A 21,089-nucleotide genomic window follows, 5' to 3' on the forward strand; every position below is an offset into this window, starting at 1 on the left:
TAGTGTATATATATATATATATATATATATATATATATATATATAATTATTAAATACATTTTTTATCTTTTATTCCAAATGTTTTAAAAATATTAAAAACAAAACAAAAATATCTAGCATTTTCAAGATTATCCAGCCTAACAGTATTGAGTACCTTTGCCCAACAAATGTCATTTGTGTTAGGCCACTTGACAAAAACATCTTTCTCTATTCCTCGTTCAAAGGCAGGGTAAGGCTGTGTTTCGTTTCCTGAAATTGCTGGATCCTAAGATTAAAATAACAATACACAATTAAAGCAAATTGCATACAGAGCAAATCTCCAATTTTGGGGGGTGGCCATTCTGAGACACTGTAACTTTCTACCTTTGCAATATCACAACTTTCTGCTCTCATTTGAAGAAATGGCCAAACACCAGTACTACAGCCATGTTCTAAAAAATTCACAAAACAAACTGCTAAGAACTCAAGTAAGCTTATTGAATGATTTTTAGTTTCATTTTTAATCTGATGAATTTTTCAGTTGTCTAGCTTGCTCCATAAAGTATATTGATAAACTTACCTTTCACTGATTATTTTTATTTATCCCAGAGGAAACCAAATTTTAAATGAGAAAAAACAGAAGACGAAATTCAAAAGAACATCTAAAGTTTATATGGGAACAAAAATATCTACTGTCATTTGTCTAAGTTGAAGCCATTTACAACTAGAGTGGTGAGAAAAGTACATTTTGTCTTTAATATCTATCATGTGACTTTGTATTTACACACAGAACTTATTTTCAGGTAGCTGGGGAAAACTGGGCTTTTCCTTAAAAGAAGTTCTCTTAATTACTGAGTCATCAACATGCTCTAAGTCCAAAGGTGCCCTCCTTTTTCTTTTTAAAGTCTTTTATACCCTCATTTTAGAGAGGTAAATACAAACAAATAATAGAATTCCTTTAAAAATTGATACTGACCAGTATAATAATATATTTCATTCCCTCGCTTCTTATTTTGTCAACAAACTGAGGAAGAGTCTTGAATCGTTCACCAATTGTGAAGTCTAGTTGCCTTTCCATATAATTTATGTCTGTATACTGAACATCCTAAAATAGAAAATAATAACAATTTGGAAGAGTTCTTTGGAGAGACCTGTATTAAAGAAGTCAAAAAAGGTGATCAAGAATGAAAAATAGACTAAGAACAATTTTATATGCATGATTGGTTTGGTCAATAATTCAACAATAATTTCATTTGAGAAGTAAAAATTCTAAATTAAAAAATACTTCAATATTGGATTCCATGGAAAACAGAGACAAAGGGATTTAATGCCATGAAATTACAGTAATGTGATCACTTAAAATCTAAAATTAATATGCAGATATCAAAAATGCTTTTATAGTCATATTAACCATAAATCCATTCAAGATAATTTAATTAATTCTAACAGTAACACAAGAAACAAAATATTTAAAATTTTATCAATTATTTTAAATGTTTTGGTTTTACATAATTTTAATTTATTTTGAAAATAAGTTAAATGATTCATTGTTTACATTTAAGTATTTGGAAATATTTTTAAAGCACCAAATTTGAAATTTACCATTTGAAATTTCAAATGAGTCTTAAACAACTAATTTGCCAACTATTTTCTGTCAATTGATATTTTCTTAAATTGTTCCAGTTTATGTAAATACTTTAGCTGTCATACTAGGATAATATTGGAAAATCTCATTTTCAAATATTGATGTGCTTGGGTGTAATTATTTTTCTGATAATAATGCATTCAGTAATATTAGATTCTGATATAAAACCAATGTTTATAATGAGTTCTTAATGTAAAATGAGCTCTTATGTGGATAGCCTTGTATACTGGTGTGTTTATGTGTTACAAGAATTCTTTAATATAGATTAAACTTATCTCCTGATCATTATGGAAACAACATATTCTGTAAAGTCTGTCATTCAGCCTTATCTCTTCCAACTATATACCTTAGGCCCTCATTCACATGGCTCATGTCAAACTCCTTCAAACTTGTCACATTAAGTCATTCTACAGATTACTCAAACATAGAGAACACAGAACACACATGACTAAGCCAGCCACTATCTATGCAAGAAAAAAAATGTGTAAAGAGGTTTGTTTAGAACATTTCAGGATCTTTAAAGTAGGAAAGTAAACAAAAGCGGAATATTATAGCTCCTTACTTATGTATATGACAAAAATATGCAAAAAATCCTGCATCTAATTCATAAGATGTTACTGAAATATAAGCATTATTGCCAAATGTTTAATGTAATCCCAAAGAATACAGTGCTTAAATATTTCATTCTGTCTTTATGGAATCCACATGCTATTGATATACATACATAGGGAATTTGAGCATCCACCATGTCGTTGTAGAGTTGCTCAATCTCTGAAGTATTTCTGTATCCATAACGACATAATTGGAATCCTAGAGCCCAGTAAGGTGGCATGACTGGAAAGCCAATTACCTTTAAAAATATTATAAGTTAGATAAAAGAAGTACTTTACATTATAAATAAACCTTTATTAATTTTTAATAAATATGCATTCCTACTTCATGATATTGCCTTGTTGCAGCTTCTGGTGTTGGTCCTAAAAACATGTAAAAATCCAAGATTCCACCAATTGTGCGGTAGGTTAGAGCAGGAGTTGGCTGGAATGCAACATCTGAAAATCCAAAATAAGACTTAAGTTTTTATCTGCAAGAGATATTTGTTATTAGATCACCTATTTTATATGCGAAATTAATCAAATAATAGCTTTACCCATTCCATTGCTGTTCAGTAAAAGAACTCCGTGAGCATTGCCCTCATCCTCCAAGGCCATATAATAGGGATGGAATCCATAGGAATTCAGTTTATACTAAAATTTAAAAAACATAATGTATAGTTAGGAACAATTAGGTATGAGCTAAATCAATGTTGCTTAAATTCAGTAACAATAAGCTTGGAAATTCATTTATTCCTTATTAGCAAATTCAACTATACTTCAATAAAACAAATGCACTTCATTTAAACATCTTTTTTGAATGGATACTTCTATAGAGCATGCCATTAAATAAGAAAATATGGAACATCCAAAAAGTATGTGACAGTTATTGACATGCAACCCTGATGGTACAGTAGTTGTTTCTTGCAGGAAGTTAGGTATCTCGCTTTATTTGTAAGTTAGCACTATTCCTAGAATAAAATGTCCTGGAAATAAACATAGTAACGTGAATAATCAAACTATCAAGAACAAAAAGTTTATAAAAATAGACTTCCATATTCAGAATGCAATTTCTATTTTCAAACTCAAATTTTAGTAATATATTAGCATGTGAAATGAAGATCAAATTAATCAAATAGCAACTATATTAATATTAAAGAGTTTTTTTGAAATAATTTTGATATAGCACTCTTTTGAAAAATGCTGATACATTTTCAGTATGGTAAAAAACAGTATTGATTGTGCATATCATTGAACAAATAAGTGCAATATTACTTTATTGTTAATGAATATATCCTTCAAGTAGAAATTGCAAGTAAAACTGATGGTGAGTTAGTTTTTAAAACATCTTTGTTCATGATATATTTGGAATAATAGCAATTAATATTATTTATTTTTTAATGTGTTGGGTATTCAAAAAATGTGTTCTGATATCAAAACATAACCCTTGGAAGTATCAGAACACATGAAAATATTGTTAAGGATATAAGTAGTAGTTTGAACACATAAAATGTACAGATTTATGTGTGGGATATAGGAGTATGGCATCAAATCACTAATAGTGATGTATATATACCACAAGCAGTTACCTCCAGGAATCCTATAAGTATTTCTGTTCTATGTGGTTGGAAAAATTAAGGAACTACTGAGGAATCAATTTTAAATCAAGATCAAGTTAATCAAATAATAGCTATATTAATAATGCAGAGTTCTTTGGAAATAATTTTGATACAGCCTTTGTATGTATTCTTTTATCTAACACATAAATGCTAGAGAGGTGCTAAGCCAGTTGCTGGTGGTAGAAAAGATATTAATGGTCTCACTTGACCAATGCTTTCACCTACAATGATAAAATAACGACATACCTAACAAGGTATACACACTGAGCAATAGTGGCAAGATAGTTTATGGAAGTAGCCAACTGCTGTCCTGATTAAAATTGACACGTGCCAACAGGAAGGTTTCAGAAATAATGTTATAAACGTAGCCAAAAAAATCGTGGTAAGGGAAGTCATAGACTCGAGCAGAGAACTTACCGATGTTGCTTTTCTAAATAGCCATGTTGTTAAATTGTTTTTCAAATTTAAGTGTATCTACATATTTGAGCAGCCACCAACCTTGATCAAAGAATCTTATCATAGCAGGTAGCTGTGCTCAATGCAGAGAAGTACCACTGTTCAAAGTGATGATTATGATCACCTGTGACTACTCTATCAAATTTAGGATATGTATACCTCTGTATCAATTTTCTGTACTCAGATTACATTTCAAAAGAGGAGACATAAAGGAAACAAGGGATGTCCAAGAGTTCTGTGAAATGCTATCTTCTCAATATAGCATGATTACTGCTCATATAACCTCAGAACATTTACCTGTAAATGATCTGATTATGGATTAGGAAGGAGAGCCAGGGTGTCCCACCTTTAGCTAGGAGTAAGTTGCATTCCGCTACTGCTAGAAAGAGAGACTCACTCTTTAAAAATGGCTGCTGGTTCATTTCCCAGGCTCAGTGTGTTAAAAAAAAAAAAAAAGATAAATAAATTAAAATTAAATGTATTTCCAAAGTTAAAAACAAAATCCAGAAACTAAAAAAAAATTGTTCAACATTTTTAAAAATACTCACAAAATGTATATTTTCTACTTTTTTCTATAATTTCTGATAATCTTAAGGTTTTTTTTTTTCTTTCAGGAAACCATTCCATTAGCAGTTCAAGTCTCTATTCTTCTTTATATTAAGTGTTTCAGACTTGAGTTATCACCCTGCAAAGAAGTGAACTAGAGCTTCATCACTATCTTAGCAGCCTCATTTGGTAGCCACAAATTGGTACCTACTCCAGGAGGTTGATCTCTTGTGAACATCCCCCAAGTATGCCAATTCAAATTTCGTTTGAATGCTGTGTGTTCCACTTCCCCGAAACCATATATATACTGTGATGGCAGACGTGTAGATATCTGAATGAACTGATCATTGAAGGTAAATCCAGGCAGGCGAGAATCCCAGCTGAAAACAGAAGGAAACAAACCAGTCTATCTCTGTAAATATATGGAAAATTAAAAAGCAGTAACTATAATTACTTTTATTTTCCAGAAATCAAATAAATGCATTTTCTGTATGCATGCACACAGTAAGTAACATTGCAAATAATGATGGTAATTCTTTCTTTGTAATCTGAGGAATTAATTTTTTGTATGCTCCTAATTACTGTTAGGTATCAAATGAATATAGGTAATTATTGTCATATTTTTTCTTTTGACTAATTTAATGACTTAATAATTAAAATATTTTCTGTACTATTATGCAAGATATAATACTATTAAATAATTATGATATTAATTATTAGCATTATTATTAGCTGAGAATATCATTATATTTTAGTTCAATATATGATAAAATTATAACTGATAAAGATTATATTAATTTCTTCATTTATATCTTAAAAATAAATAAGACCTATTTTTATTTATCCTATGGAATCATCATTATTTTTATTTTTATCTTCTGTAACTTTAAAAATACATCTTATCAGAAGCTACAATCATAATGGGTATTTCAATGGTAAGTTCTTTCCAGTTACTACATTCAGCTGTTTTCTTACTGTATTCTGTATTTATAATACATGGTTCATAGGGATTGTTAATATAATTGTCTGTGAGAAAATAGAAAAATGGAGGAAAAGAAAGTGAGGTCAGCAATATCTCAAGAATTAATATTATGAAAAAAATCTTAGATACACTCAAAGCTTCTTTGTAATTTTTTTAACATTGCAAAATAGTAGTACTTTACCTGCCCCCAAGTGTTTGTTTCTCAAATGATTTCATTTATTAACCCTTCAAACTACAAAAAAAAAATCTGTAATAAAATCTTATTAAACCAGGGTAGTCAGAGTTTTCTTTATTTGCATCAAGACTGCCCATAAGCTTTCTGCCATCATTTTAAAGAAGACATGGTGAACTTAAATGAAAATGCCTTTTAACTTGGTGCAATTGGTAAGCATGAAGAAAATGATATTTTAATAAATTCATACAATATAAAATTAATACAGATTTGTCTCAATTTATATTTATTAATATGTATCAAGTTCCAGATCTCACAAACATCTCAACAGTTTTCATAACTTGTTTGCATAGCACAGTGCTAATTGCTTAATGTACTGTCACATACAATGTATTTTAGTATGAATTTGTTATAATTATATTATTATAATATTGAATCTAATATTTATTAACAAAAGTCGTTACATGTAGTTTAGCTGTACTTACCTTTGCTCTGGGATGGGGGCTGCACTACCAGTCCTCTCCCAGCTTCCCTTTAATCCACGGATAAAAGACACACACACACACAGTTGTTCTTTTTCAACTAGCCTTTGGACATTATTGCTGATTACTATCACTCACCTAGAAAACCATGGTCCTAATAATATTTTTATCTATGCCTCTCTCACCTGCCCTAAACTTCAGTTGCTAAACTCCCCTGTGTGGCTACTCCATTTGAGATCTCACATGGCTCTTAGTTCTTCTCTGTCCAAAGCATGGTGAACTCTGTTTTCCTTCTTTCCTTTTCTTCCTGTATCTCCCTGCCTACCTCAAGTGACCAAGAAGTCCTGCCTGTCTCTTCTGCCCAGTAATTAGCTCATAGATTTCATTACTGACAAATCAAGAACCAATTGGGAAATAGAACCTTAACATCAAAAACTGGCCCTACAAAAAGTAATCATATCAATGGAGTAAACTAAATTTTTGGATTAGTTCTTTGTATGGTCCTACGTTGTTTAAAAATGTTAAATTTGGAGAAATATTTCATACAACCAATAGTTAGCATACTGCTCTTTTAAACTAAAAGTTTTCAGGAACCGCCAGTGGCTCGGCCCTTAAGGCGCCCGCCCGAAGAGGGCTCACCATCTCTTGGTGCGCGCGTTCGAATCCCGCTCTCCCGATTCCCACATCTTGAGTTTCTCCCTCTGGTCTGGGCCAGAGCACTGAGCAGATCTTGGGTGGCAGCTCTGCCCCCAACCTCCAAGAACCCAGGGGAAGCAGGGATTCCAGGCACTCGAACTCAGGCAGTATCTTAAGTAAGCAGACAAGCAGGGCCCGCCCTACACAGGGAGTAACTGGGAAACAAAAGGACCCAGGAAGTCACTCCCAGCCCAGAACACTGGTTCCTTCTGGTCTGGGCCAGAGCACTGAGCAGATCTTGGGTGACAGCTCTGTCCCCAACCTCCAAGAACCCAATGGAAGCAGGGATCCCTGGTGCTCTAACTTGGATAGTGTCTTAGAAACCAGTTCTCAGATCTGAGGCCTGGATGAGACCTCTGCCAGGTCTGCTGTTGTGTAGACACCTGATTCCACCTGAGACATACTGGAAGGTCCACTCAATCCAGAACTTAAGGAGCTAGGTAGTGGTGGCTCACGCCTTTAATTCCAGCACTTAGGAGGCAGAGGCAGGTGGATTTCTGAGTGCGAGGCCAGCCTGGTCTACAGAGTGAGTTCCAGGACAGCCAGAGCTACACAGAGAAACCCTGTCTCGAAAAACCAAAAACAAAAAGAAAAAAAAAAAAAAGAACTTAAGGAGAGCACACAAGCTAGATAACTAGAAAGACAGGCTTCAGTCAGAGACAGCAAGTACAGGCAGCACTAGAGTTAAACAGATGGCAAAAGGCAAGAGCAAGAATGTAAGCAACAGAAACCAAAGTTACATGGCATCATCAGAACCCAGCTCCCCCATCAGAGCAAGCCCTGAACACCCCATCACACCAGAAAAGCAGGAATCAGAATTAAAATCACTTCTCATGATGATGATAGAGGGCTTTAAGAAAGACATAAATAACACTCTCAAAGAACTTAAGGAGAGCACTGGTAGACAGATAGAAACCCTTAAAGAGGAAACCCAAAATATACAAGAATCCAAGACACAATGAGAAGGCCAAACCTAAGGTTAATAGGTATAGATGAGGGGGAAGACTCCCAACTAAAAGGACCAGTAATATCCTCAACAAAATTATAGAGGAAAACTTCCCTAACCAAAAGAAAGAAAGAACCTTACAGAACTCCAAATAGTTTAGACCAGAAAAGAAATACTTCCCGCCATCAAATGTACAAAACAAAGAAAAAATACTAAAAGCAGTAAGGGAAAAAGGCAGACCTATAAGAATTATACCAGACTTCTCACCAGAGACCATAAAAGCCAGAAGATCCTGGACCGATATCATACAGACCCTAAGAGAACACAAATGCCAGCCCAGACTACTATACCCAGCAAAACTGTCAATCATTATTGATGGAGAAACCAACATATTCCATGACAAATCCAAATTTACACAGTATCTCAACACAAATCCAGCACTTCAAAGAATAAGTAAGAGGAAACACAAAATCCCTTAAGGAATTGCAAGAAAATGCAACCAAACGGGAAAAGGAATTAAACAGAACCATGCAGGATCTAAAAATGGAAGTAGAAACAATAAAGAAATCATAAAGGGACAATACCCTGGAGATAGAAAACCTAAAAAGATCAGGAGTCATAGACACAAGTATCACCAACAGAATACAACAGATGGAAGAGAGAATCTCATGTGCAGAAGATACCATGGAAAACATTGACACAACTGTCAAAGAAAATGCAAAATACAAAAAGCTACTAACCCAAAATATACAAGAATCCAAGACACAATGAGAAGGCCAAACCTAAGGTTAATAGGTATAGATGAGGGGGAAGACTCCCAACTAAAAGGACCAGTAATATCCTCAACAAAATTATAGAGGAAAACTTCCCTAACCAAAAGAAAGAAAGAACCTTACAGAACTCCAAATAGTTTAGACCAGAAAAGAAATACTTCCCGCCATCAAATGTACAAAACAAAGAAAAAATACTAAAAGCAGTAAGGGAAAAAGGCAAAGTAACATATAAAGGCAGACCTATAAGAATTATACCAGACTTCTCACCAGAGACCATAAAAGCCAGAAGATCCTGGACCGATATCATACAGACCCTAAGAGAACACAAATGCCAGCCCAGACTACTATACCCAGCAAAACTGTCAATCATTATTGATGGAGAAACCAAAATATTCCATGACAAATCCAAATTTACACAGTATCTCAACACAAATCCAGCACTTCAAAGAATAATTGGTGGAAAACTCCAACACGAAGAGGGAAACTACAACCTAGAAAAAGCAAGAAAGTAATCTTCCAAAAACCCCAAAAGAAGATAGTTACACAAACATATCTCCATGGATGTTAGCCCAAAAGCTTGGATTAGCGAAGACTCAAATCACAGACCACATGAAGCTCATGAAGAAGGAAGACCAAGAGGGGATGCCTCAGTTCTACTTAGAACGAGAAACAAAAATGCTCAAGGGAGCAAATAGGGAAACAAAACATGGAACAGAAACTGAAGGAGGGGCCATCAGGAGACCATTCCACCTGGGTATTCACCCCATGTACAGCCACCTAATCTAAACACTGTTGTGGATAGCTGGAAGTGCATAATGTGAGGAACATGATATAGCTGTTTCCTTAGAGGTCTGCCAAAGATTAACACACTCAGAGGACAATGTTCACAATTAACCACTGATATGATCAGGAGTTTCCCAATGGAGAACTTAGTGAGAGGACTGAAGGAGCAGAAAGGGTTATTGACCCCAGGTGGAAAGCAACAATACCAAACAACCAGAGCCCCCCAGGGTCTAAACCACCAGCCTGGGAACACATAGGGAGGGACCCAAGACTCCAGAGGTATATGTAGGGGAGGATGCCCTTGTCTGACATAGGTGGGAGAGGTGTTTCTTGGTCCCATAAAAAAAAAAAAATGAACACACGGGGGGGGGGAGGAAATGTGAGGGCGGGGAGGGGATAGTGAGGGGGGTAGGTGCTTAGATGCGGTAACTGCCTCATAGAAGCATGAGGAGGGGGATGGGATAGGAGGTTTCTGGGTGGTGGGAGGAAGTAGGCTAAGGGGATAAAATCTGAAACGTAAATACTACAACCAATTTTAACAAGCAGGGAAAAAAAAAGTCTTCAGAACCAACATCTTTAAAAATAAAATGTCAGCCCCCTGGGGGTGGGAAATTTTTTTTTTCTCTTGATACTAAAACTTGTTCTGAGAATTGTATATTGCAGAATACACAGCCTTGATGTATCTACTCATCAAGCATACTGAGCAGACCTGCCCAAACCTCTGATGTCCTGGAATTCCATCTGGATTCAGTGAAGACACAGCATCAGAGGCTTATCAACTTATTCTTCACCCCACCCCTCTTCTAAAATCTCAACGCCCTTAATCAGCTTGAAGAAGTTAAAGAAGAGTCAGCGCCCCTATTCCCTGAGCTTGGGGACTAATGTGGTTAATAATGGTCTGTCTTTCTAGGGACAAGTAGTGGTTTTGTTGGAACAGGGGGGATTAGCTAGGACTTATTGCATAGCCATAACCTATTGGTAGAAATCTGTATAATTATTATCAAGATGAAGTTATAATTTCTTAAATGGTACAAAATTTACTTTGATCTCAAATTTAAGGTTTTCATTGGTTCGAGCCTCTTATTAATATAAAAATGAGATGAATATTGATACACTCATGGGCATTGTGCCTGTATAACACATTTAGGAATACAATGCCTAGACCCAGCCCTTTTTTTAACTTTTTTAACTGATTTGGGACAGTTAACCTATGAGTTAAGGGACTATAGCAAATTCATATTTTTGAGTTTATTGTTAGGGTGTTTTCCATACTTTATTTAGAAATAGCTGAGAGGAGTGAACAGACAACAGTCTAGGTTACCTTACATGGATAGTTGGTTTTCAAAACATCAGAAGTCCATAGAACTGATGCTACAAATATTTATATATTAATGTTCATATTGATTAGAGACCTGTCTGCTCCTGACAGCTTCCTGTCGTGGATTCTAAGAAGAAATTGAGCATCCTTGGAGTTACTCCAGTTGTGTGGTGACAGCCACTAGGCAAGAATTGCCTCTCTCCATCTACAGACAAATTACTGTCCAGAAAAGGACACACATGCAGAATAGTCAACTGATTATATCTGCCTAGACAGAGTAATCAGTCCTTAATAATCCTGCATCACCAAGGTCTGTCAGATGATTCTGGGCCAGAAGGCTGAAGATTTGATGCTCCAATGTTCGGTAGTATAGGGGCTTTTCAGGTGTTCAGAGGTCTCTATAAATTGGCTAAGTTTTAGAAGCTAGGATCTGTGCTTCCCACAATTATAGTTAACTCAGTCATTCTGGATTTCTGACGGGGTTGAAAACTTATAGCTATTTACCGTAAGAGAAAAGATTTGAGTGGATGGTCGTCAGCTGACATTCATCCTAAAGCCAGGTTCAGAACTAAATGTTTTAGTTAGGATAGATGACAGAGGTGCTGGTTAGTCAACAAAAGGATGGACAGGGTATTAGGACTATCTTATACCTCACTGGTACAAATTGGCATAATTATGCTCTAATTGTATTTTGAGAGAAAAGTTTCATTTTAACAGGAAGGGTGATGTGTAGGAGGAGCTAAGGTAGGAGGAGTACTGAGAGGAAGAAAAGGAGTAAGAAGAGGAGAAGAAGAAGGAGAGGAGAAGCTAAGTGATGAAAGAGAGAAAGAGGGGGGAGACAGGGAGGCAGATATTCATGTATCTCCACAAGTCAAAGATAGTTGTTATATCTAGGTTGGTCAGTGGGTTACACCTCTGATTGAACAATTCCAAACTTATAACGCTTATGATTAACATTATTTTAAAAAAATGTATAAATGCAAAAAGGAAAAGGGGACATGGGATAGGGGTTTTCTAAGTGGGGGGGGTAATGGGAAAAGGGGATGGCATCTGAAGTGTAAATAAAATATCTAATAAAAAATTAAAAAACTAAAAAAAAATTTTTCACTTTCCTATGAAATTATTTAATCACTTACATAAGCTTTCCACTGCTTCTCCTTCGAACTTGGATGCCAAAAGGATTTTCCTTGATTTCTACATCATAAAGTCTATTTTCATAAGAGCTTGTAGGGGTTTCTGGAATATTTAGTGGAACGGGAACTTCATATCTCTTATGATGTGCGTCATAAATCTGTTGCAAAGAAACAGTGACAAAGCATAAGTGTTTATACTTACTGGTAGTAGAGTACATGTTTTACACAATCTTTCCCAAAGGAGCACTAACAATTGTCCATACATACATACATACATACATACATACATACATACATTCTACATAGCTACTTTGTATCTAGCATACCATATGAAAAAAGCAATAAAACAACAATAAAACAATAAAGCAACAATAAAACAAAAAAACAATAAGCAAACAAACAAAAATACAAACAAAAAACCTCCAATGAAACCAAGTAGAATATTAAATTAACTCTTTTTCCTAAAAAAAGGAAACTTACCTTAAACTGTAGCATGTCATTTTTGTGATATTTTACTTCCACTCGAAGAGTGGAGATAGGATTAGATGGAAGATTAATTCTAGCATTTGCAGGATTCAACCTGAGTTCTGCTGTTATGCCCGTTGTCAAAGTTTGAGTTGAATTTAACAAATAGGGATTGTGGTCCAAAGGAAAGTAGCATTCAGGCACATTGGAGAACCCACTAACCTAAAAGCAACACATGTTCATGATCAAGCATCATAACCATGAATTTAAATCAAACAGAGAAACCTTAACCAAGCTTATTAACAATTTTTGTGACACATATTAAGAAAACTATTATTTGTTTGAGATATGTTCTAAATTTTTATATTATATATTGACATACTGAATCTAATTTTGAACACTAGAGACAAAAGGTCAAATGTTTGTCATCAATGCAAAAAACCAAAAATTAATTGTGTTGTTTTGACAAAAAATATGTAAATTTTTAGTTTATGTATTTTAGTTTATGCTATAAGATGCTACTATTTTCACTGTCTAAAAATGATGGTAAAATATATAGTTGAAGATTATTTCTCCCTATTTATAATAGTATTAATATAGTTTATTTTTATGGCTCAAATTTAAAACTACAGATTGCATTTCTACCAGGATTTAAAAAAGAAAATCTTAACAAAGATATTTTTGTCTGCTCTATGACACAGTAGAAGATAGTATCTAAAGGTAAGTTGGTAACTTTGCCATTGAGTGTGAGGTAGTTTACCACTGCTTTTTCTATCAAATTTCTGTAGTTATTAGTTGATTATAACTTTTGAAGAAGCAATGCATATTTCAGTCTAGTTGTTAGATATTGTATAAACCTAAATCTCCTAAAAAGAAGGAGATACAAACTAATTACACCAAGATAGTTTTTTCTATCATCTTTCTTGTAGTGAGTAGCTTGCAAACATAATGCCAATAATTATAAAGACCTGTGAAAACAAAATCGTATGGTAAAAGTGGAAGAAGCTAAGACACTGTTGACATTAAAATCCTGGAAATGAAGTTTCTGGTTAAAAGAAAAAAATAAATCCTGTTTTGCTTAATTATCTCAGATTTTAGGTGTTTACTGTCTCAGATTAAAGCAATCTATTTCTAATGTGAACAATGATTGTCATTCAAAATGCAGTTTATAAAATGGTCATCTCTAGACACTTCTACTTTATGACTCTATCAGAGCTATTTTATTTGAATTTCACTCCATCTCCGTTGTTAATAGTTTCTATCAGATTTTTTTTTCCTTGGGTAAATCTATTCTAATGCTAGTAGTTCAGGCAGGCATGGAGAGCTGGCTAACAGTTAAGACTACTAGCGTTTCTTCTGGAACACTTGGGTTTGATTCCCAGTACTAACGTAACAGCTCACAGCCTTTTGAAATTCCAGTTCCTTGGCAGCCAACACTCATTTTGGGCTTCACAAGCACTGCATACATGCGGTTCTCGGATATACATACAAACAAAAATGTCCATTCATATAAAATTTTAAAGAATAAAAACAAATAATTCAGGAAAACATCTTTAAAAACCCATTAACTCTTCAAGAGAAAAGTAAATGAATCATATTTCTCAAGAAATTTCTAACTGCCTAAATATAAAATATGCCATTTAAAAGGTTTGTTTTAGCACAAAGCTGCCTATGTCTCAATAAATCTGTATATTATAGAAGTGAATAAGTTGCTGTAACTTTAAGAGTAGTAGTTATAATTATTTTACATAGAATGTTCTCAAATGACTTTAGATCATTTAGGCCATTCAGGGTTTAAGAAAATTGATGTCAGCTTAAGAATAAATATGAAGTTACCAGAATGAACTACCTGGAAGAATTAGAAGAATCACCAATGCATCTCAAATTATAGTGAAGATCTACATTTCCTAATAACATCAGCAATTTCCTTCTGTATCACCCCCTGAAGATATATTTTATGTTTGCTTTCTTATCAGAATCAGCAATGTGATTTATATACAGTCTGAATACAGCTAGATCAATGCCTCCATTCAATGCTATCTTGTTACTCTCTTTTTGTCTTTGACTCCTTCCTCATCAAGCTTACATCTTTCTTCATTACTAAAGTTCCTCTTTTTCACTTGGCATCCATGCATGAATTATTAGCATTATTAGCATTATTGTTTTCAATATATAACTCACAGTCTTGTTAAAAGTAATTCCCATTCTACTTCTGCAATGCAAATGAACACGACTTGGATAATTAAACACCATGCTGATCACTCATTCTTCCTAAATTCACAATGAACTCAGTGGGTACTGATGTTTCAACCATGGTGACTCTCCATGGTTCATCCTGTCACAAAATCTGCACAAAATCAGCATTCTTCACTGCTGTCCAACATAAATAAAGCACCCCTTACTTGTATATATCCAAGTTTTATAGTTTGAAATTTATTTTGGAAATACTTGATACTACTGACATATGACTTGCCAATTTAGCCAGTCACCTATAATAACTGTAAAGTATAACTAAAACAAATTGCTATTTTTAAGAGAAAAATTATTATTCATTCTGCCTGAAAAGTGATTTATCTGGTCACCTTGTCTATCATTGGCTACACAAATGTCTTTAAAGAATTAATTCATCTAAAGTTTGATTGTCTATTAAATTTGCAAGTTTCAAATACAAGTAATTCATGAATGAATATAATTTCTAGGTTGTTGAACTTAAAATTCAGGTGTAAATGTTTCACTGATGTGCTAATATGAAAATCACATATTTATTCACAAGAAAAAGTTGATTACCGGTTGCCATAAGCAGCCTCTCTGTTTACATGTTTCCATAGTTGCAGTGCCCATATCTGGGTAACAAGTGAATTTCTCATTGTCTGAAAACGTTTGTGTCCATCTAACTGTAAAGCTTCTGCCAAGGTTGAAGTTGAGGTCTGTAATTGAGAGAATCTATAAAAAAATAATGATTAATTGTTTAAATTGATAAAGGTTTAAACTTGATTTAAAACTATGTTAAAATCTAGCAAACAGAATTTTTAAGAGTATTTATTACTTTGATATATTTTTTGAAGAATGTAAAAAAAAGTGTATTTAGAGCTCCAAAATAAATGTTAGAGAACATAAAGTAGCATATAAGACACTTTAATGTGATCCGTTTACCTTATTGGAAGCATCAAAAGTGAAATTAAGATGAGGAGCCATTTGCTGATCATTTTCACCCACTGTAACCTCTGTAACAGTGTCTCTCAGCCCAAGCACTTTGATTGTTTTAAATGCAAGGGCAGTTCCCTCTGGATATGATGAATGTGTGCAGTTAACAACCAAGTTATTCTGAGAAGAAACAAGATGAAATGTCACATGTTAAGTCTTGGTAGTAACCGGATTGATGAGAGGAATAAATGAGAAGTCAAGGAATGTCATCTAGCTCCTCGTCCAACTAGCTGCCACAGAGCAAATAACTCCCTTTGTTTGTATATAAGTCATAAAACTTTATTTTTAGAATTAATGATGAAATCAAATATGAGGTCAGTCATATGTAATATCAGTTACTGTAGTCCTTATATTGATCAGTGATAACTCAGTATTGTTAAGAACAATAAAGAATTCTAACTTTTCTGAAAAATTCTTATTTAATTTTTTAAAAAAATTAAAACATTGAATATGTAAAAATTATTTTCTTAGGAATATTGTTACAGTAAACTTTAAGACATAGAAAGACTATGATTCACACGTTTCATCATAATTTTAATTTAATTCCATTAATAAAATTTGTTTGCTCATAATGAAATAATTTAAGTTCAACAGTTAATTCAACAAGTTATTCCTCCTAATCCTATTGAAAATGAGAGAAAAACTTAAGTACCTCTAAGAAGTATCCCATAATACATAATAAAATAGATATTTAAAATAACATGTATTTTCCAGAAAATGCTTACATTAGAAACTGAAAATGTGTATAATATATAGATTCCATTTTCTATGGTCTCTGAAATTGAAAAATAAACAATTATCAGATAAAAATTAGTTAACTTTTATCTTATACTTATATAATACTTAGTTCTTTTAAAATTATAATAATAAAGAGCTATAAACAATTTACACTTTTATGTACCTAATAATATTAAGAAAGAAGAGAAGAAATTTTAGGTAGGAATTTCTAGGGCAGCTCCAAGGGGATTTAGAGTGAGGCAGTGTGTGCAAGATGGTGTAGGTGAATTTTAATCCACAACATGGTTGTTCTAGCAAACAATTATATTCAAAGACCTTCTAGGTCTATGCGATCCAGTTACAATGCAGACTCTCCCTGGATTATAGTATGATGTGGTTGGAATACAGACATGCACTTAGTACACACCTTTAAACCATAGAAATGAACATAAATTTAGTTTGTAGAAGGAAGTTGCCATGTTTGAAAGTGATATCTAATTGAAAGGCAGACAAAATTAGGAATCAGAGTAAGATTTGCAGAACAAGTCAGAAATAGGATATACTCAATTCACATAAAACCATCACAGGCAGCATAGTCTACTTAAGAGCAGCATATGATTTGTATGTATGGCATTTTGGTTAGGACATTTTTAAAGAGACAGGTTGCAAAAATAACAAGTTAGATGCAGGTGATGACAGAGTGAGCCAGAAAATGAGGAGACAGAGATTAAAACAAATTGCCAAAGTTAGTATGAGGCCAAGCAGAGCAACTGAGTCTGAAGCCCAAAGAAGCTAGAGTGCATCAGTCAGCTTGGAAGATTAGGAAGTATGGAGCCTAGAAGATTCCAAGCATGAACCTAGGGATAGTTAGTACAGAGAAAGAAATGATCAGACTGTGTGTTCGCTCAGCTTGGATACAACTTTCATCTCATCCCTTCTCTGAGGAAATAAAAGCACCTATTACAAGATACAATTAAAATGTATATGGGGAAATGTCTCTGAACTTCAACCCTACTCAAACAACTACAGTCAGCTAAAGAATGATGGAAGCCAGAGAAAGCTCTCTTCAGTAATTGGTATCCTGTATCAAATGGTCAGTCTTGAAAGCCTGTATGTACTAGTAAGATTACAGATAATGAACAAAAGATATGTACACACATAAATTTGTTAATGTATGTATTACTAAATCTCAGTGAACAGCCAGGTCATGAATTAGAAAGAGAACAAGAAGGGATACATGGGAGGAAGGAAAAAGAAGTGATATAATTATATATTATCATAGTTATCTTAATAACAAAAACAACACAGCTATGAATTTTTCAAATAATAAGATAATTTTTGAAGTTTTATTTCCTTGTTAAAAGAGATATTAAATATATTTTCTGGTTTAACATTTTATGAATAGAAGAATAGTCCAGAGATTCAGAAGAAAACATAACTTATTCTAGTCAGGTGTATTTGCCCTAGCATGTAATCCCAATTTTGTAGAGGCAGGGACAGGAAAGTCAGAATTTCACCCAGTCTGGGATTGTATGGCACTCTGTCTCCACTAATAAAGCACTCACAAAAAATGATATGTTATTATAATTTAATATTTTATGCAATATTGATGAATAGGTTTTACCTATGAAATTAAGTATTTTTTCTATGAAGAAATGAGATAGTACATTCTTATTTCATGTCTTTTTATTCATCATTTTTAATCATTTTGGAAAAGGGAAGGAATATAGAGGTATTCTAAAACTAAATTTAACCTGTATTGAAACTAATACTTAATGAAATAAATGCAACAAAACAATGATACCTGTATCGTATGTGTACTAAAACAATCCTAAGCCATATTTATAAGGTAACTGAAGTTTGGGACTGAATTTTGTAGAAGAATGAACATAATAAAATTTATGGAGATTTAGAAACAAATGAGTTCAAATGGGAACTATATGAAGATATTTGTAGATACATACAAAGTTATTATTACCTAAGTATTACCATATTAGAATAAATGAATTAAACATGTTAAAAAATCAGATATTTAAATCTAAAAGCATAAAATTAATATGCATGATATACATAACATAAAATGGCTCATGGTCATTTCATTAATTATTTAGTTTGTTTCTATTGTCCTCAAATCTCAAAGTATAAACTAAAGGCTTCTGAATAATGGAAAAAGAATTTTTTTTCTTTAAAAAAAATATTTATTATGTACATAGTGTTCTGCCTTGGTACCAGAAGAAGACGCCAGTTCCCATTATAGATTTTTATTAGACACCATGTGGGTGCTGGGACTAGCGCTCAAGACCTTTGTAAGAGCAATCAGTGCTCTCAACCTTTAAGCTATCTCTCCATCCTGAAAAAGAATTTTTTTGCTAAAATAATTTGATACTGACACTGACATTAACTAGAGCTAAAAGCATTGATTTGTTTTCTTTTTTTCATTAATATAATTTTATGTTTAAAGATTACAATTAATTATCCAAAACATTTGAAAACATGATGTAGTCTAGACATTTGAAAATTTAACAAAACTATATAAAATCAAAATATTAATTTAACATAAAATCACATGCATTTGTCGAAGGTATTTTACAAAACACCATTCACAAAGTTGATATATAAATCATATATACAACTCAAATTTTATAAACTACTACAAAAATCATTATGAATGTAACGTATGAACAAAGCTAAAATACAGTTATCATAATGGATAATTAAGCATACACTACGTTGAAACTTGCCTTTAGTTTCACCATCATCCCAGAAGAATTCTCCTTTTGCTTCCTGATTTTCATCTAATGCAACAATAAGGCCTAGAGGATTCTTTCGGCTACAAAAAAAAAAAAAAAATGTGGCTTGTATAGAATTAAAAATTATTTTGTAATTAATTTATAACTTATAACAAATACATTTCAATCTAAGTTTTTAGTTGTATATTAGCATAATTTTTATATTCATAGTTTTCAATATGAATACACTTAAGTAAAGACAAACTTTATACACTTTAAAACATATCATAAATTTGTGATATTATTTAGTTGTTGAGCAATATGCCATCTGCAAAGTTTAAACTATATAACATTCTCATTAAAACCAAAGAGTTAAATGTTTCTGAAGAATGTTTGGCTTGGGGTGCTTCATAGATTGATTATTGTTAAAAAATGCTCACACTGTTTGTGAGGATCCATATTTGGTTACCAGTACTGACATCTCATGAATCAAAGCTGTCTGTAACTTCATTACCAGGAATACTACAACCTCTTCTGCTTTCTGAGGGCACTACATACATATCGTGCACATACAGACAAGCAGGCATGGATATATACAAGTGAGAATAATGGTAACTAACTTACTAAATAAGAATGTTCACACAGTGTTTCAACTACTATGACCTTAAATTGAAACATATTAGATCTTCAACTAATAGGAAAATACAGATGTGCTGGCTAAGTTTAGTCAACTCAGCAGAGGTTAAAATTGAGAGAAAGGGACCTCTTTGAGAAAATGTCTCCATAAGATCTCATTATAGGTTATCTCGTAGAGCATTTTCTTAATTAGTGATTGAAAGGAGTGTGGTTCAGTCTATTGTGTGTCTTGTCATAACTATGCTGGTTCTATAAGAAGCTGGGTTTTATCAGAAACAAGGCTGAGCTATGAGGAGCAAGCAAGTAAGCAGCACCCCATCCATGGTCTCTTGCACCAGCGCTTCCTTCCAGGTTCCAACCCTGCTTGTGTTACTTTTATGAATACCTTCAGGGATGGACTACAATATGGAAGTTCCTCTCCAACTTGCTTTTGTCATGGTGCTTTATTATAGAAATAGGGGCTATAATTAAGACAATGTATTTTTAAATATTAAGAAAAATGTGAAATAATTTTAAAAATTAAACCAGAATTGTCATGGAAATGATTAATGAGGTCAATTACACATTTTCATGCTGTATCAAAATAAGATAACACTTCTGAGGATGTAAGATCCTCCCAACGGTTCTATGCAAATACATTACTTACAACACAATAATCAAAGTTTGATTCCATTGTTCAGAGAGATCTGCATGATGAGTAATTTTTAAGAACATATTTATGAAATGGTTTTATAAATTATCAATTCTGAAACAACAAACTGTGAAACTGCTAACACAAAATAATGTACTCACTAGCACTTCCTCAATAAACATTTTCAGAAAATAGATCCAGTCACTGTTATCTTTGGGATATAAATTTGTAAAACTGCATGTCTCTAGATACATGAAGATTTTACTCCAAGCAACAAGAATATGTCATAGAACACAAAGTATTATGAACATATGTGAATAGGCAATAATTCTTCATTTTACCTTGCTGTTGTTGTTACATCAGGTTGCTGGATAGGAATGATATAACCTCCTCTAAGATGTAATCCTATTTTGTCACTTGGAAGGTACATGTCAATCCTTTGTTTCCTCCATGGCCTTTTTTCACCCTAATAGTTAAAGAATAAATATTACTTTCCTTGTTAATGTGTATTTTAAGTTTGCTTTATCATGATTGTGATTTATACATTTTATTTACTTACTATTTATAAATGTATGTTTATTGGAAGA

At 33.1% G+C, this 21,089-nt stretch overlaps 1 protein-coding gene across 1 annotated transcript in view; it reads right to left on the minus strand.

The window, feature by feature from the left end:
* The window catches only part of Si (sucrase-isomaltase), a 76,499-nt gene that overhangs the window by 22,202 nt on the left and 33,208 nt on the right, over nucleotides 1-21,089 (minus strand). Inside the window, exons 21-33 of the mRNA XM_034500576.2 lie at nucleotides 20,844-20,968; nucleotides 19,248-19,336; nucleotides 16,515-16,564; nucleotides 15,739-15,909; nucleotides 15,373-15,528; nucleotides 12,601-12,807; nucleotides 12,124-12,278; nucleotides 5,047-5,215; nucleotides 2,772-2,868; nucleotides 2,561-2,673; nucleotides 2,349-2,474; nucleotides 956-1,084; nucleotides 155-265 (exon numbers count right to left, since the gene is read on the minus strand). Coding sequence (XP_034356467.1) covers nucleotides 155-265; nucleotides 956-1,084; nucleotides 2,349-2,474; nucleotides 2,561-2,673; nucleotides 2,772-2,868; nucleotides 5,047-5,215; nucleotides 12,124-12,278; nucleotides 12,601-12,807; nucleotides 15,373-15,528; nucleotides 15,739-15,909; nucleotides 16,515-16,564; nucleotides 19,248-19,336; nucleotides 20,844-20,968 — 1,698 coding nt within the window. The remainder of the gene's footprint in view (nucleotides 1-154; nucleotides 266-955; nucleotides 1,085-2,348; nucleotides 2,475-2,560; nucleotides 2,674-2,771; nucleotides 2,869-5,046; nucleotides 5,216-12,123; nucleotides 12,279-12,600; nucleotides 12,808-15,372; nucleotides 15,529-15,738; nucleotides 15,910-16,514; nucleotides 16,565-19,247; nucleotides 19,337-20,843; nucleotides 20,969-21,089) is intronic.

Source organism: Arvicanthis niloticus, chromosome 4 (genome assembly GCF_011762505.2).
Source record: "Arvicanthis niloticus isolate mArvNil1 chromosome 4, mArvNil1.pat.X, whole genome shotgun sequence".
In the NCBI taxonomy this organism is placed as follows: Eukaryota; Metazoa; Chordata; class Mammalia; order Rodentia; family Muridae; genus Arvicanthis; species Arvicanthis niloticus.